At 44.5% G+C, this 19,486-nt stretch overlaps 1 protein-coding gene across 1 annotated transcript in view; it reads right to left on the reverse strand.

The window, feature by feature from the left end:
- Positions 1–6,660: 6,660 nt before the first annotated feature.
- cdk6 (cyclin-dependent kinase 6) overlaps positions 6,661–19,486 on the reverse strand; it is an 86,205-nt gene continuing 73,379 nt past the window's right edge. Inside the window, exons 6-8 of the mRNA XM_038966789.1 lie at positions 9,075–9,125; positions 8,795–8,930; positions 6,661–8,624 (exon numbers count right to left, since the gene is read on the reverse strand). Coding sequence (XP_038822717.1) covers positions 8,475–8,624; positions 8,795–8,930; positions 9,075–9,125 — 337 coding nt within the window. The 3' untranslated portion in view covers positions 6,661–8,474. The remainder of the gene's footprint in view (positions 8,625–8,794; positions 8,931–9,074; positions 9,126–19,486) is intronic.

Genomic DNA, 19,486 nt, shown 5'->3' on the forward strand with positions numbered 1-19,486 from the left:
GTACAATCACAGATAGAACAACGATACAGATATTTTAGCGGGTGTATAAACGTGAAGCGTCTGCTTGGCGTTTCCACTCACTACCAAAACTGGTAAAAACTGGTAGTGAGAGGAAGCCCACTGGCAGGCAGTGGGAGAAGATGGAACGAGATTAATTTTGGCCGACGTTCTGCAATTTTCTCATCGATGAAACATTTGATCTCAATACAGTTTTCTGTTCCCTAAACTAGAATATGTTATGAAAAGAGTGGACTAAGTTTGGTAGACTTTACTCTTTGCAAAAGTTTTTAAAAATCGCGATGTTTAGGAGTGCAAATGCGAATTGAGTTATTGCACAAGGGCACTTCATAAAGTAAGCGTTCCCTAAACGGAAATATGCAGATGATGCTACAACGCGCCAATAGGATCTTGCTAGTTCGTGCTTCGCTCTGCCCACCTTGCTTGTTCTGCCCACTAGACTAATTTTGTTCCCATCGGGTCGGCTGTCGTCTATCTTGGTTTTGTAAAACATCCTTGGTACAATCAAAGACCACAGTACCTTATTTCGTACAGTTGCGCTAAGGAAATTACTGCCCCATAGCGGTAAATAGATAAATAAATACAAACACCATCATAAAAAACCCTGGTAGACATTTACCTTTATAAAATAACAGGAATTGTGTTGTTAAGATTATACACAATAATGCCAGTGGAAACACATTTAACACACAAAATATTTATTTTACCAAAATAAAAATGTCAGGCGGTTGTGAATACAATAAAATAAACTTTAAGTTGCTACAGCTTAGAGAAAACCTAAAATATGTTTTTTTTTATATAGAAATATCCCCCATCCCTCCAAGATAGAATAGTGCCAAACTATGTTACCTAAAATGTGGTTCTTGGCAACACTTTTTATTTTATTTTTTATTTCACCTTTATTTAACCAGGTAGGCTAGTTGAGAACAAGTTCTCATTTGCAACTGTGACCTGGCCAAGATAAAGCATAGCAGTGTGAACAGACAACAACACAGAGTTACACATGGAGTAAACAATAAACAAGTCAATAACATGGTAGAAAAAAAGAGAATCTATATACAATGTGTGCAAAAGGCATGAGGAGGTAGGCAATAAATCGAATAATTACAATTTAGCAGATTAACACTGGAGTGATAAATCATCAGATGATCATGTGCAAGTAGAGATACTGGTGTGCAAAAGAGCAGAAAAGTAAATAAATAAAAGCAGTATGGGGGGTGGGGTAGGTAAATGGGTGGGCTATATACCGATGGACTATGTACAGCTGCAGCGATCGGTTAGCTGCTCGGATAGCAGATGTTTAAAGTTGTTGAGGGAGATAAAAGTCTCCAACTTCAGAGATTTTTGCAATTCGTTCCAGTCGTAGGCAGCAGAGAACTGGAAGGAAAGGCGTCCAAATGAGGTTTTGGCTTTAGGGATGATCAGTGAGATACACCTGCTGGAGCGCGTGCTACGGGTGGGTGTAGCCATCGTGACCAGTGAACTGAGATAAGGCGGCACTTTACCTAGCATAGCCTTGTAGATGACCTGGAGCCAGTGGGTCTGACGACGAACATGTAGCGAGGGCCAGCCGACTAGGGCATACAGGTCGCAGTGGTGGGTCGTATAAGGTGCTTTAGTAACAAAACGGATGGCACTGTGATAAACTGCATCCAGTTTGCTGAGTAGAGTATTGGAAGCTATTTTGTAGATGACATCGCCGAAGTCGAGGATCGGTAGGATAGTCAGTTTTACTAGGGTAAGTTTGGCGGCATGAGTGAACACTACCATATTCTCAAAAAAGGGCATTGGGAAAATTAGTATTCATGCTTATGCATCAACAACCTGCTTCAGACCAGCTTTGAATCACAATATATGAAATGCATTTTATTTTAAAAGTGGTACTGAACAAATGTAAGGGCAGACTACATAATGGACATAGACTAGACATGATGTTATGTAGCAAGACCAATAATTCGCTAGAAAAGTAATAATATGGTGAAAATTATGACCATCAATGCTGATTCCCCCAAAACCAGTAGCTGTTTCACCTGAAAAAGACATATCATCATTGTATTGTACACCAAACATAATTTCAACAGAGAACACCACTAATAATAGAGAAACACAAGACAAGTAAACTGCACAAACAGCACCTCATGAACAATTAGCTATAATTGAAAAAACACTAATGCCTAAATCCTTTAAATCAAGATAAGGGTTTCATTGGAGTCACTGAGCATGTCCTTTTACAACAACCAATAGAACATCCGTAGCTGAAGTACAGAAGACACCACAATAAGAACTGGGTAGGATACTGGGTAGGCTTCTCCTATGCTTACTGCAGACAGGGTGGTCTGCATTTAATGGGGATATCAGTTTGCTATCAGTGCTTGGTCTCGCTGGATTCGTCCCAAATAGTAACATATATATACAGTATGGCACTACTTTTGACCACAGCTCTATGGGCCCAAGTCAAAAGAAGAACACTAGGGAATAGGGCGCCATCTGGGTCTCAGACTCTGACTAAGGACCCTATTCAGGCAGCACGTAGAGGAACTACTCTGAAGTTAGGAACTCAGAATTACACCTGAACTGACTGGAAGCATACTTATAATAACACATATTAAACGTGATATATTGTGTCTATTTCAAAATAAGACCATCTGGTGGTAATTAAATAAGCAGTAGTGAGAGAAGTAAATTAAAATGTTTATGAATAATAAAATGTGTTATGCTATACTATATCATGCGGTGTTGTTTTGATATGCAGTATAGAAGAGATTAGCTTACAATGTTAAATGTATGAATGCTGTTTGGCACTAAGCTCAGGGCCCTGGATCTGAACCCCGCCCTGTGTAACTGGGTCCTAGACTTCCTGACGGGCCGACCCCAAGTGGTGAAGGTAGGGAACAACACCTACACCACACTGATCCTCAAACAAGGGGGGCCCCACAGTGGTGTGTGCTCAGCCGCCTCCTGTACTCCCTGTTCACTCATGACTGCATTGCCATGCACGTTGCCAACTAAATCATCAAGTTTGCTGACGATACAACAGTGGTAGGCCTGATTAACAACAACAATGAGACAGCCGATAGGGAGGAGGTGACAGCCCTGGCCAAGGTCACTGAGGACCTGAAATGTTCACTCCACGCTGACAGCAGGGTGAAGAAAGCAGAGCAATGTGTCTTCATCTTCAGGAGGCTAAATAAATTTGGTTTGGCCCCTAAGACCCTCACAAACATCTACAGATGCACCATCGAGAGCATTCTGTCGGGCTGTATTTCTGCTTGGTATGGCAATTGAGAGTGGTGTGGTCAGCCCAATGCATCACCAGGGTCAAATTGCCTGCCCTCCAGGACATCTACAGCACCTGGTGTCAAAGGAAGGCCAAGAATATAATCAAAAACCCCAGCCACCGAGCCACGGCCTGTTCACCCTTATACCACCTAGAAGGCGTAGACAGTACAGGTGCATCAAAGCTAGGACAGAGAGACTGAAAAACAGCTTCTATCTCCAGGCCATCAGACTGTTAAACAGTCACCACTAGTTGGCCTCCACCCCCCAGTACCCTGTCCTGAACCTTGGTCACGGTTACTAGCCGGCTACCACCCGCTACTTTACCCTGCACCTTAGAGACAGCTGCCCTATATACATACAGTTGAAGTCGGAAGTTTACATACATTTAGGTTGGAGTCATTAAAACTCGTTTTTCAACCACTCCACAAATTTCTTGTTAACAAACAATAGTTTTGACAAGTCGGTTAGGACATCTACTTTGTGCATGACACAAGTAATTTTTCCAACAATTGTTTACAGACAGATTATTTCACTTATAATTCACTGTATAACAATTCCAGTGGGTCAGAAGTTTACATACACTAAGTTGACTGTGCCTTTAAATAGCTTGGAAAATTCCCCAAAAATTATGTCATGTCTTTAGAAGCTTCTGATAGGCTAATTGACATCATTTGAGTCAATTGGAGGTGTACCTGTGGATGTATTTCAAGGCCTACCTTCAAACTCAGCGACTCTTTGCTTGACATCATGGGAAAATCAAAAGAAATCAGCAAGACCTCAGAAAAAAAATTGCAGACCTTCACAAGTCTGGTTCATCCTTGGGAGCAATTTCCAAATGCCTGAAGGTACCACGTTCATCTGTACAAACAATAGTACGCAAGTATAAACACCATGGGACCATGCAGCCGTCATACCGCTCAGGAAGGAGACGCTTTCTGTCTCCTACAGATGAATGTATTTTGGTGCGAAAAGTGCAAATCAATCCCAGAACAACAGCAAAGGACCTTGTGAAGATGCTGGAGGAAACAGGTACAAAAGTATCTATATCCACAGTAAAACGAGTCCTATGTTGACATAACCTGAAAGGCCGCTCAGCAAGGAAGAAGCCACTGCTCCAAAACCGGCATAAAAATGCCAGACTATGGTTTGCAACTGCACATGGGGACAAAGATCGTACTTTTTGGAGAAATGTCCTTTTTGGAGAAATGTTTGGAGGAAACAGGGGGAGGCTTGCAAGCCGAAGAACACCATCCCAACCGTGAAGCACGGGGGTGGCAGCATCATGTTGTGGGGGTGCTTTGCTGCAGGAGGGACTGGTGCACTTCACAAAATAGATGGCATCATGAGGGAGGAAAATACCGTGGATATATTGAAGCAACATCTCAAGACATCAGTCAGGAAGTTAAAGCTTGGTCGCAAAGGGGTCTTCCAAATGGACAATGACCCCAAGCATATTTCGAAAGTTGTGGCAAAACGGTTTAAGGACAACAAAATCAAGGTATTGGAGTGGCCATCACAAAGCCCTGACCTAAATCCTATAGAAAATTTGTGGGCAGAACTAAAATTGTGTGTGAGCTAGGAGGCCTACAAACCTGACTCAGTTACACCAGCTCTGTCAGGAGGAATGGGCCAAAATTCACCCAACTTATTGTGGTAAGCTTGTGGAAGGCTACCTGAAATGTTAAGTTAAACAATTTAAAGGCAATGCTACCAAATTCAAATTGAGTGTATGTAAACTTCTGACCCACTGAGAATGTGATGAAAGAAATAAAAGCTGATATAAATCATTCTCTCTACTATTATTCTGACATTTCACATTCTTAAAATAAAGTGTGAACCTAACTGACCTAATACAGGGAATTTCATGGAACACTGGTCACTGTAATATGTTTACATCCTGTTTTACACACTTCATATGTATATATTGTATTTCAGTCAAGGCTCATCCTATATAACTACTGTACACACCTTTTCTATTCATATACTGTCCATACTGTCTATACACACAAAAACATTAGGAACACTTTCAGAATATTGAGTTGCACCCCCTTTTGCCCTCATAACTGCCTCAATTTGTCGGGGCATGGACTCTACAAGGTGTCGAAAGCATTCCAGAGATGCTGGCCCATGTTGACTCCAATGCTTCCCACAGTTGTGTCAAGTTGGCAGGATGTCCTTTTGGTGGTGGACCATTTTTGATACATGGCAGCGTAGCCTAGTGGTTAGAACGTTGGACCAGTAACCGAAAGGTTGCAAGATCGAATCCCCGAGCCGACAAGTTACAAATCTGTCGTTCTTCCCCTGAACAAGGCAGGGTGGGTTAACCCACTGTTCCTACGTGTCATTGAAAATAAGAATTTGTTCTTAACTGACTTGCCTAGTCAGATAACGGTTTGAAAATACACGGGAAACTGTTGAGCATGAATAACCTAGCAGTGGTGCAGTTTTTGACACACTCAAACCGGTGTGCCTTACACCTACTACCATACCCCTTTCAAAGGCACTTACAGTACACCTTTTGTAATGTAAAATATAATTCTTTACACATTCTTTAAAGATTGTACATCAGAAACTATCACAGAAAAATGTGCTTTTTCAGCATTTTTTACAGCTTCACCTGTTAACATTTAAATACCACAACAAAATATCCATACATTCCACAGCCTAATACAACCCAATGTAATATTAATCACAATATTATTTTTTTATTTGCATGAATCCCAAATAAGAACGCTCACATATAAAAAGCATATTTTTTTATTAAAATGGTGCAACATGAAGCAATCACCACTGGTGGCATTTATTCATGTAAACATAATGCCCATTACCTCCATATCATCATTGTAAATGAAGTTACCATGTCACAAGTTGGCATTTCAAATACATTTGTGGCCTTTACTTTCATCCTCGGAGCTTAGAAAATGTGCTAAAATACTAAATGTTTCAGTACTGTTCATTGGCTAAAGGGTATTTGCAATACAGAGCTATCATAGGTGCATTTCTGCAATCATTGGAAATCTATGGCAGACCCCATGTAGGTGGCTGTAAAAAAGTATACTTTTATTATTTTATATTACATAGACAAAAGTATTCCTGTCCCATGTTTTAAGTTACAAATGATCAATAAACCTCTTAAACCAAACAAAAACATACATTGATCGCTTCAAGTTGATATAATGATGACAGTCTACTTATTAGGGCAGTTGACGTAGAACTGACCGATACCAAGAAAGCTTGACAATCCCTATTTCTAGAGAGTTGTAATATGAAGTCTGCAATGTATCCATCAATGGCATGAATCATCTGACAGGACAGAGATGAGTACAAAACAACTCTACATGGAGAGGGGAGCTCAGTCCAAAATTCTTTCATGTGTTTTTTTATTTTATCATGTATTAGATTAAACCATATGCGCCCCGACACTGAAAAACAAGTAAGATATCAAACATACTGTATCGTAGCAAACGTGCAGTTTGATTCACACGGTCAGGAATTCTGTAATATGAGTATAGAAGCACAATCATGTTGTAGCATTAACATCATCCAATGAAACAGTTGATCAAGTATCATCCAATGAAACAGTTGATCAATTAACATCATCCAATGAAACAGTTGATCAATTAACATCATCCAATGAAACAGTTGATCAATTAACATCATCCAATGAAACAGTTGATGGAGTCTAATCATGAATGTGCAAAGTGTGTCAGAATGATTTCTGATTTGATTTCTAATAAGATCCTGAGTGTATTTGTGTGCTAGCAGCACTAGATATACCAGAGGGAAAGTTATGGTCTAGATGTATTACTGTGCAGTAAGAAGTTTTACAAACAAACAAACTATTTTCCTTGACTAGTTCCAATCCCACAGAGGGAGCAACTCTGAAAGCACTCTAGCTAGTCATATTGAATCAAAGTGAGCATAATACGTAGGGTCTTAAAACAACTTACCACAGAACAGCTGTGTGTTTCGACATGAACCCCTGTATGTTTCTATGTAACCCTTACAGACTCAGTCTAAATGAAGCAGGTACAATGTTCAACCTCCTCTGAATCCGACGTATCAGCCTGCCTTTTCTCTCTAAAAAATCTCCCAACGAAGAACATTTCACTGACCCACACCTACACTAACCTTACTACTATCCTGCTACACATGTCAGTGTGCTGGATATGCAAGTAAAACCAGCTATTCACCACTACTGACAGTATTAGTGCAGTATCTAGCTCTATACCATTCTACATGCCTCACATTTTCAAACCTTTCCTCCCTTGGATATTACCTTGTATTCTTTCTAGATCTTACCAGAGATTTACATTTAAATTCCCACATGTTGTTAAAGTCCAATAAAATTAAGACAAAATAGAAAATAAGACATCAACTGTCAATAACTTTAAAATTAAGTTAGGAAATACAGAATCATGCTTTTATGCCAAATGTAATTGTGCTGAATAGTGCGTACGTCGACCTTATTCTCATTCAACAGTCACTTTACTATGCCCTGTGCATCAGGTCATACATAGAGTCTCAAATGGAGGCAATCAGATTTCATCACAGTTTATGACACTGAAGTACGGATGCCATAAGAGGACCTCAAAGTGACACATTTTCAGTCTTTTCTGTTCGCACCAGTCAAAGTCTTATAAGATGAAGCCCATCAGAAATCCTGCTCTGGCCTGCAGTAACACAGGACAACCTGTAGGTGGCAGTGATATCAAAACACACGTGTTTGTTTGGACCAGAAGAAGCACTAGGCAGTGTGTGAGGTCCTCCTGCATTGGATTAAAATGTGTGTGTGTGTGTGTCACCTCTCTCGGTTGTTGTGAAGGTGAGCTCCAGGTGAGGTCCATGCCGACCTACCCTTGGTGCTTGGTGTTCCCCCACCGAGGAGCCTCTCCTCAAGCTAAGGAAGGAGAGACAAGAGGCAGCAGCTCCTGGACATCCAGAGGTTCTCCCCTGGTGGCAGTACATCTCAGCTTCAGGGGTCCTTGCATTGTTTAAACTTTTTTTTAAAAAGTATCCTAAAAAGCAGCATTCAAATCGGTAAATTGTGGAAGACAGCACTGTCGCCTTTTGGAATCAAATGTCTCTGTTTATTGCTCTCTTTCTCAGTCTTTGTGTCCATCCCTCTCTTTCTCTCCCTCTCTGTCAGGCCAGTCCAGTCCTTGGCCAGGGGGCTGTCAGGCAGCTCTCTCCTCCAGGGTGGGCTTGTTGCTGCCGATGGGCTGGGTGTACACACTCTTAGTGTCACTATCCACACTCTGGAAGTAGGGGTGGGTCAGAGCAGCAAACGCTGATATCCTTCTGGAGGGATTAAAAGCCAGGAATTGCTGCATGGAGAAAGATAAAAACAAATATTATTATTATAACATTTTCCTTAACAAAAAGAAAAGTGTGAGTTTCATTCCTTTCGGACAAATCCATTTGAAACAGTATGTCTGTATTTTGAGTGTGTGTGTGTGAGAGAGAGAGAGAGTGTGTGTGTGTGTCTGATACTCACGAGTAAAAGAGATTTCCCCAGCTCGTCCATGTCAGGGACAAGTTCTCCGATTGGCTGAGGGGGTCGTGGGGAGAAGGCACTCTGTGGTAGGGCTACTTCCTGGGGCCAGTCCTCCACCGAGGGAACCCCGACCACACTGAAGGATCATCATCATTATCATCATCATCATCACCAACACTATTTTCGTCGTCATCATTACCGCCATCATCATAATAACAATCCTCATTATTTGCCAATTGATTGTTAAAACTGTAAATATGACGTACAACATAGTACTTACTCTAAAATCTTGCCCAGCTGATCAACATCTGAGTTTCCTCGAAACAAAGGTCTGGGAGAGGAAGAGCACATGTCAATATAACTGAAGTTGAAGTAACAAACTGTGTTCAATGAATCTGATAGATTAGTTAAAAAAAATATCCCCAGTTCAACTTCATCAATCCTAATTTGTCCTTCATAAATCCATGGGAGCTGTGGCGGTGATGCAGGCAGCCTTCATGCTGTCTCCATCTCCTCAACACAAAACGACACATTCCTACTGAGCAGACATCATCGATAACGGACATAACCAGTCCAACCCTCACTCTGTTCTACTGTAAAGAATTGGCTTTCCTGGTTGTTGTGACCAAGTTCCAGTTTTATCGTCACATGCTCAAGTACAGTGAAATGCTTAACTTGAATGCTCTATCCGACAGTGCAGTAATCAATATCAAAATAATAACCAATAAAAAAGTATATATAATAAAGAAAACATGATAAATAATAAATAAGAGAGGGACTTACAGTACCAGTCAAAAGCTTGGACACCTACTCATTCAAGGTTTTTATTTTAACTATTTTCTACTTTGTAGAATAATAGTGAAGACATCAAAACTATGAAATAACACATATAGAATCATGTAGTAACCCAAAAAGTCGAAAGTTTACATACACTGTCACGTTCTGACCATAGTTCTTGTGTGTTTTACTTGTTTTAGTGTTGGTCAGGACGTGAGCTGGGTGGGCATTCTATGTTGTGTGTCTAGTTTGTCCATTTCTATGTATGCCTGATATGGTTCTCAATCAGAGGCAGGTGTTTGTCATTGTCTCTGATTGGGAACCATATTTAGGTGGCTTGTTTTGTGTTGGGGTTTGTGGGTGGTTGTTTCCTGTCTTTGTGTTCTGCACCAGATAGGACTGTTTTCGGTTTTCACATTTATTGTTTTGTTGCTTGTAGTGTTCACGTTATTATCTTTATTAAATCATGTTGAACACTAACCGCGCTGCGTTTTGGTCCTCTCCTTCATCCCAGGAAGAAAGCCGTAACAGAACCACCCACCATACTCGGACCAAGCAGCGTGGTAAGGGGAAGCAGCGGCAGCAGCGGCAGCAGCAGGAGCTAGCAAGGCAGAGCGGCTGGAAGCCCGAGAGGCTCCCCCAAAAATTTATTGGGGGGGGCACACGGGGAGTGTGGCTGGGTCAAGTAGGAGACTTGAGCCAGTTCCCCGTGCTTACCATAAGGAGCAGTTGGCGAAATTGAGGTACGAGTCGGAGAATGTGGAGGAGTTATTGGACAGATTGGAGGAAAGTGAAAGGATGGGAGATTATGAGACATTCGATGAGTTGTTGGTAGAATTGGAGGAGAGCGAAGAGAGAGAGCTGTTGGTTTGGCGTAGTATACACGGTACTCGCCCTGAGGTGTGTGATTACCGTGGAGAGCGGGAGTACGGGCAGACACCGTGTTATGCGGAAGAGCGCACGGGGTCTCCTGTACGTGTGCATAGCCCGGTGCGGTACATCCCAGCTCCACGTATCGGCCGGGCTAGAGTGGGCATCGAGCCAGGTGCTCCAGTGCGTCTCCTCGGGCCGGTGTACATGGCACCAGCCTTACGCATGGTGTCCCCGGTTCGCCAGCACAGTCCAGTGCGGGTTATTCCACCTCCCCGCATTGGCCTGGGTACGGGGAGCATTCAACCAGGTAAGGTTGGGCAGGCTCGGTGCTCAAGAGCTCCAGTACGCCTTCACGGTCCGGTATATCCGGTGCCACCTCCTCGCTCCAGTCCAGTACCACCAGTGCCAACACCACGCACCAGGCTTCCTGTGCGTCTCCAGAACCCTGTTCCTCCTCCACGCATTCTCCCTGTGGTGCGTGTCTCCAGCCCAGTACCACCAGTTCCGGCACCATGCACCAAGCCTACTGTGCGTATCCCTGTACGCACTGTTGTTTCTCCCCGCACTAGCCTTGAGGTGCATAGCTACAGCCCGGTACCACCAGTTCCGGCACCACGCACCAGGCCTATAGTGCGCCTTGAGAGTCCAGTGTGCACTGTTCCTGCTCCCCGCACTCGCCTAGTGGTGTGTGTCTCCAGTCCGGTACCACCAGTTTCGGCACCATGCACCAGGCCTACTGTGCGCCTCAGCAGGTCAGAGTCGGCCGTCTGCCCAGCGCCGCCTGCGCTGCCCATCTGCCCAGCGCTGCCCGTCTGCCCAGCGCCGTCTGAGCTGCCCGTCTGCCCAGCGCCGTCTGAGCTGCCCGTCTGCCCAGCGCCATCTGAGCCGCCTGTCTGCCCAGCGCCATCTGAGCCGCCCGTCTGCCCAGCGCCATCTGAGCTGTCCGTCTGCCCAGCGCCATCTGAGCCGCCCGTCTGTCCAGCGCCATCTGAGCCGCCCGTCTGTCCAGCGCCATCTGAGCCGCCCGTCTGTCCTGAGCCGATAGAGCCGTACGTCAGTCAGGAACCGCCAGAGCCGTCCCCCAGTCAGGACCCGCCAGAGCCGCCCGCCAGTCAGGAGCCGCCAGAGCCGCCCGCCAGTCAGGAGCCAGAACCGCCCGCCAGTCATGAGCTGCCCTCCTGTCATGAGCTGCCCTCCTGTCATGAGCTGCCCTCCAGTCATGAGCTGCCCTCCAGTCATGAGCTGCCTTCCAGTCATGAGCTGCCTTCCAGTCATGAGCTGCCATTAGTCCGGAGCTGCCTTTCAGTCCGGAGCTACTTCTCAGTCCTGAGTTACCTCTCAGTCCTGAGCTACATCTCAGTCATGAGCTACTTCCCAGTTATGAGCTACCTCTCAGTCATGAGCTGTCCCTCAGTCCGGAGGAGTTCCCTCAGTCCAAAGGCGCTCCTCAGTCTGGTGGGGCCCTTTGTGAAGGTTCCTAGGCCAAGGTCGGCGGCGAGGGTCGCCACTCAAAGGACGCTAAGGAGGGGGACAAAGACAATGGTGGCTTGGGGTCCTCGTCCAGCGCCAGAGCCGCCACCGCGGACAGATGCCCACCCAGACCCTCCCCTATAGGTTTAGGTTGTGCGTTCGGAGTCCGCACCTCAGGAGGGGGGTACTGTCACGTTCTGACCATAGTTCTTGTGTGTTTTACTTGTTTTAGTGTTGGTCAGGACGTGAGCTGGGTGGGCATTCTATGTTGTGTGTCTAGTTTGTCCATTTCTTTGTATGCCTGATATGGTTCTCAATCAGAGGCAGGTGTTTGTCATTGTCTCTGATTGGGAACCATATTTAGGTGGCTTGTTTTGTGTTGGGGTTTGTGGGTGGTTGTTTCCTGTCTTTGTGTTCTGCACCAGATAGGACTGTTTTCGGTTTTCACATTTATTGTTTTGTTGCTTGTAGTGTTCACGTTATTATCTTTATTAAATCATGTTGAACACTAGCCGCGCTGCGTTTTGGTCCTCTCCTTCAGCCCAGGAAGAAAGCCGTAACATACACCTTAGCCAAATACATTTAAACTCAGTTTTTCACAATTCCTGACATTTAATCTGTGGACCAAAGCGACCAAATGTGGACCAAATGAGTGGACCAAAGCGCAGCGTGGAAAGTGTTCATGATTTTATTGATCAAAGAAACACTCGAACAAAGTAACAAAACGAAAGCGAACAGTTCTGTCAGGTAAACAGATACTAAACAGAAAATAACTACCCACAAAACCCAACGGAAAAAGGACAACTTATATATGATCCCCAATCAGAGACAACGATAGACAGCTGCCTCTGATTGGGAACCACACAAACATAGAAATAAAGAAACTAGAATGCCCACCCTAGTCACACCCTGGCCTAACCAAAATAGAGAATAAAATCCTCTCTATGGCCAGGGCGTGACAGTACCCCCCCAAAGGTGCGGACTCCGGCTGCAAAACCTGACTCTAAAGGGGAGGGTCCGGGTGGGCATGCCTTCACGGCGGCGGCTCCGGTGCGGGACGTAGATCCCCCTCCGCCCGCAGATCCCTCCGCTTTGGTGGCGGCCCTGGTACATGGACCTTCACTGGAGGAACCGGGCCGCAGATCATTGCCGGAGGAACCAGACCACCGATCATCGCCGGAGGCTCCGGACTGGGAACCGTCGCTGGAGGCTCCGGACTGGGGACCGTCGCTGCAGGCTCCGGACTGGGGACCGTCGCTGCAGGCTCCGGACTGGGGACCGTCGCTGGAGGCTCCGGACAGGTGACCGTCGCTGGAGACTCTGGACCGCAGATCTACGCTGGAGCCTTCGTGCCATGGATCATCACTGCAGGCTTCGTGCCATGGATTCTCGCTGCAGGCTTCGTGCCATGGATCATCACTGGAGGCTTTGTGCCATGGATCATCACTGGAAGCTACGTGCCATGGATCCTCGCTGCAGGCTTCGTGCCATGGATCATCACTGGAGGCTTCGTGCCATGGATCATCACTGGAGGCTTCTTGCCATGGATCATCACTGGAGGCTTTGTACATGGAGCCGGAACAGGTCTCACCAGACTGAGGAGACGTACTGGAAGCCTGGTACGTGGAGCTGCCACAACACGTCCTGGCTGGATACCCACTTTAGCTCGGTGAGTGTGGAGAGCTGCCACAGGACGCACTGGGCTCTGACGGCGCACTGGAGGCATAGTGCGTAGAGCCAGCGCAGGACACACTGGACCGTGGAGTCGCACCGGAGGCCAGGAACGCTGAGCCGGCACAATCCGTCCTGGCTGAATGCCCACTCTAGCACGGCCACTGCGGGGAGCTTGCACAGAGCGCACCGGGCTGTGGATGCGCACTTAAGGCATGGTGCACAGAACCGGATAGCACGGTGCTTTACCGGTCACTCACTCCCCACGGTAAGAACGAGGAGTTGGCTCAGGTCTGAACCCTGACTCTGCCAATCTCCCCGTGTGCCCCCGCCCCCCAAAACATTTGGGGGCTGCCTCTCGTTCTTGCCTCGTTGCTCCAACTCCTCGTAACGTCGCCGTTCCGCCCACCCTAGTCACACCCTGGCCTAACCAAAATAGAGAGTAAAAGCCTCTCTATGGCCAGGGCGTGACATAATCCTAGTAAAAATTCCCTGTATTAGGTCAGTTAGGATCACCACTTTATTTTAAGAATGTGAAATGTCAGAATAATAGTAGAGAGAATGGTTTATTTCAGCTTTTATTTCTTTCATCGCATTCCCAGTGGGTCAGAAGTTTACATACACTCAATTAGTATTTGGTAGCATTGCCTTTAAACTGTTTCACTTGGGTCAAATGTTTCAGGTAGCCTTCCACAAGCTTCCCACAATAAGTTGGGTGAATTTTGGCCCATTCCTCCTGACAGAGCTGGTGTAACTGAGTCAGGTTTGTAGGCCTCCTTGCTCACACATGCTTTTTCAGTTCTGCCCGCAAATTTTCTATAGGATCGAGGTCAGGGCTTTGTGATGGCCACTCCAATACCTTGACTTTGTTGTCCTTAAACCATTTTGCCACAACTTTGGAAGTATGCTTGGGGTCATTGTCCATTTGGAAGACCCCTTTGCGACCAAGCTTTAACTTCCTGACTGATGTCTTGAGATGTTGCTTCAATATATCAACATACTTTTCCTCCCTCATGATGACATCTATTTTGTGAAGTGCACCAGTCCCTCCTGCAGCAAAACACCCCCACAACATGATGCTGCCACTCCCGTGCTTCACGGTTGGGATGGTGTTCTTCGGCTTGCAAGCCTCCCCGTTTCCTCCAAACATAACGATGGTCATTATGGCCAAACAGTTCTATTTTTGTTTCATCAGACCAGGGGACATTTCTCCAAAAAGTACGATCTTTGTCCCCATGTGCAGTTGCAAACCGTAGTCTGTCTTTTTTATGGCAGTTTTGGAGCAGTGGCTTCTTCCTTGCTGAGCGGCCTTTCAGGTTATGTCGATATAGGACTTGTTTTACTGTGGATATAGATACTTTTGTACCTGATTCCTCCAGCATCTTCACAAGGTCCTTTGCTGTTGTTCTGGGATTGATTTGCACTTTTCGCACCAAAGTACGTTCATCTCTAGGAGACAGAATGCGTCTCCTTCCTGAGTGGTAGGACGGCTGCGTGGGCCCATGGTGTTTATACTTGCGTTTTATTGTTTGTACAGATGAACGTGGTACCTTCAGGCATTTGGAAATTGCTCCCAAGGATGAATCAGACTTGTGGAGGTCTACAATTTCTTTCTGAGGTCTTGGCTGATTTCTTTTGATTTTCCCATGATGTCAAGCAAAGGTAGGCCTTGAACCACATCCACAGGTACACCTCTAATTGACTCAAATAATGTCAATTAGCCCATCAGAAGATTCTAAAGCCAAGACATAATTTTCTGGAACTTTCCAAGCTGTTTAAAGGTGTGTATGTACACTTCTGACCCACTGGAATTGTGATACAGTGAATTATAAGTGAAATAATCTGTCTGTAAACAATTGTTGGAAAAATTACTTGTGTCATGCACAAAGTAGATGTCCTAACCGACTTGTCAAAACTATAGTTTGTTAACAAGAAATTTGTAGATATGGACATGTAAGAGGGGGATTAGGAGAAAGTGACTGATAGCAGGAGAAATAATAATAATAATAATAGTAATCAGTATGGCAGCAGCATAAGTGGTGGGTGGGGGTATGTGTGTGGTGGTGAGTGTGTGTGTGAGGGTGAGTGTGTCAGAGTGTCAGTGCAGACGTGATAGGCGGATGTACATGTAAAGAAGTCTGGAAATGACTGGTAGCAGGAATATATAAATACTGATGGTGATATACTAGTGGTAAATTATACATGTAAACAGGAGTAATAGTGGCCAGTAGCAGGATAAATAGATACTAATATATACATGTAAACAGGAGTAATAGTGGCCAGTAGCTGGATAAATAGATACTAATATATACATGTAAACAGGAGTAATAGTGGCCAGTAGCAGGATAAATAGATACTAATATATACATGTAAACAGGAGTAATAGTGGTCAGTAGCAGGATAAATAGATAAATAGATACTAATATATACATGTAAACAGGAGTAATAGTGGTCAGTAGCAGGATAAATAGATACTAATATATACATGTAAACAGGAGTAATAGTGACCAGTAGCAGAATAAATAGATAAATAGATACTAATATATACATGTAAACAGGAGTAATAGTGACCAGTAGCAGAATAAATAGATAAATAGATACTAATATATACATGTAACAGGAGTAATAGTGGTAAGCAGCATGATAAATAGATAAATAGATACTAATATATACATGTAAACGGGAGTAATAGTGGTCAGTAGCAGGATAAATAGATAAATAGATACTAATATATACATGTAAACAGGGGTAATAGTTACCAGTAGCAGGATAAATAGATACTAATATATACATGTAAACAGGAGTAATAGTGGTCAGTAGCAGGATAAATAGATACTAGCGGAGCAGACAAGAGAGTACAGAGGACTGTGTCAGCAGCACATGGGAGGAAGGCATGCTCAAGGCCCAGCAGCGTAAGTCTGCACTGTAAAAAAGTATTATTGAGTAACTGGTTCCACAGGATTGTTTTTATACTCAACTCTACCTGAAAACAAAAAATGTGTTGTCCCAAACTTAGCTCCAATGTTTTCAACTTACATACAGTATTTGACATACAATTACATTGTGCATGTTCATTTATACAGTCATTATTATTCAACATGTCCTCACCTGGGATTTGAACTCACAACCTCTTGGTTCACAGCATTTCAATCTCCCTGCAATGCCACCATGTCTGTGACAATTATCAGTTCATCTGACTATTCTCTCATCAATTATTTGATTTACTTTTTCTGTATAGTTGTCTAATGTTGGTGGGACATATTACTCTGTTTTAATGGTACTCCTTAATCACTATGACAAATCAAATAGTTTTTCTTGAGTGTATTTTTAACAGAGCTGATATTTACTTTGAAGTGCCAAGTGTAGCAATACAGGGGAAATCAATTGGACGATTGGAATGCTACGAACCAGGAGGTTGAGAGTTCAAATCCTAGGTGAGGAAATGTTAATTACTGTATAAATGAACATGCACAATGTAATCATGTATAGTGTGTCAAATATGTAAGTTGAAAAAGCAGTATGTGTGTGTAACTCGTTCTGCAGCCATTTTTTTTTTTTTAGATAAGATGCCCTGATTGTTTCTAGTTGAATAAACATATGAGACAATGTGAGCAAACGCATCATTTTAAGTTGACAGAATTTTTGCATATGTGTTCTCAAGTTGGAGCTAAGTTTGGGTCAACTTTTTTTTTTACCGTGTGTGAGAAGAGGGAGGGAGGAGGTGGAGAGGCTGGGGATGAAGGGAAGGAGCAGGCCTCCTGGTGGTTCCTGTGGCTTTGGGCCGTCCTGGCCGGCCGTGGGCGGGCATGCTTCCCCTGGCACCCACACAAATTCCAACAGTCTTCATTCCCACATACAGGCCTGCTCTCAACTCAAACGACCGCTGCTCCCAACCAAGCAACGGGTAGAAAAAAAGCCTATTTATCTCTCAGCCTCATGTGTGTCTGCCTTAGCTCTCTGTGGGCCTTCTGGTGTGTGTGTGTGTGTGTGTGTGTGTGTGTGTGTGTGTGTGTGTGTGTGTGTGTGTGTGTGTGTGTGTGTGTGTGTGTGTGTGTGTGTGTGTGTGTGTGTGTGTGTGTGTGTGTTTGTGTGTGTGTGTGTGTGTGTTTGCCTGTGCGGTGGTAGGTAGGGTGTGGGCGAGCTGTGCCGTATCGTGTGAAAGAACGGTTGAATCATTCTAACAGAGACTAGCTGGGAGAGCAATATAAACGTAAACCCTTGGCTCCAGCCTTTAAAGAGGCAAAGAATCTCTCTGTCGTGAGAGAATGTGCTCAAAGGCACTTCACTTCTCATGTGCTATCATGCAATGACTGACAAAATAACACACAGTACCACTGCAAACGTAGTTCTTTAACAGTAATTACACATGAATAATGACTGCACTGCTCCTGGGATTGAGAGAGAGAGGAGAGAGAGAGGAGAGAGAGAGCGAGAGAAGGAGAGAGAGAGACAGTACTCTGTATGTCAATGTAATGCAGCATGTTGTGAAATGAGGTAGTGACGGTGTAGTTATTGCTGTACTCTGTAGCTACAGTACTTCACTGAACAGAAAAACTGCTGTAATCTTTGCATAGTTGAACACCCACATTTCCCCTACATGCTAAGACATTGAAAATTAGACACAGGCAGAACGATTTGATGGTAGTTTGCACATTTTACAGTGACAGCAATTATGTTGTCACATACTTTGATGGGTTAAGGGTGCTCCATAGCACGCTATACAAACCTAGCAGCAAAAATGTTGGAACTGAACTATGCCCTATTTCACCAAGTAGATGCCATCCTGACCAATACACCCCCTCTAACCACACCCACCTCAATGGCTCACTACACTGGTATTCCTGTATGCTGTTACTGTAAGGCGTCAAATACATGGTGGGCATGTTGAGAGTCTGAGGGTTGAACCATAAAGATCAGACCAAACCAGTTCTCTGCCTTTAGATGGAAAACATCACCTAAAACAATGTCATCATGCCAAAACAAGTATGACAGATATTTCCAAGAGGTCCATTTTTAAACCAGGAGTGGTTTGTTGGTTTGAATGGATGACTGGCTTCTCACAGGGCTGACACTGCAAACAAACACACAGGCGCACACAGGCACACGCACATACACACACATACACACACACATACACGCACATACACACACAAACTTATAAAATGAAGGACTGTATGAGGATGTTTTCTGAAGGACTGGCTGGTTTAGGATTTCTGCTGCCACCATGGAGTATCGGTCAGAATGCAATGAGGAAATGAAGACGAGGAAGGAACATGAACACACACAGAGGAACATGGACACACACAGAGGAACATGAACACACACATAGGAACATGGACACACACAGAGGAACATGGACACACACAGAGGAACATGAACACACAGAGGAACATGAACACACACAGAGGAACATGGACACACATAGAGGAACATTTACACACACAGAGGAACATGACCACACACAGAGGAACATAGACACACACAGAGGAACATGGACACACACAGAGGAACATGGACACACACAGAGGAACATGAACACACACAGAGGAACATGGACACACACAGAGGAACATGAACACACACAGAGGAACATGAACACACACAGAGGAACATGGACACACACAGAGGAACATGACCACACACAGAGGAACATGGACACACACAGAGGAACATGGACACACACAGAGGAACATGACCACACACAGAGGAACATGGACACACACAGAGGAACATGGACACACACAGAGGAACATGGACACACACAGAGGAAGATGGGGAAAGGGTTTGGATGGAGGTGAATATGGAGGTAAGGCCTTGGAGAAAGGATTGGATATAGTGGTCTGGAAGGGAGATTCCAAATGGAAACATTAGGAACACATTACATAAAGGTGCAGACATGAC

This window comes from Salvelinus namaycush, chromosome 27 (assembly GCF_016432855.1).
Source record: "Salvelinus namaycush isolate Seneca chromosome 27, SaNama_1.0, whole genome shotgun sequence".
Lineage (NCBI taxonomy): Eukaryota > Metazoa > Chordata > Actinopteri > Salmoniformes > Salmonidae > Salvelinus > Salvelinus namaycush.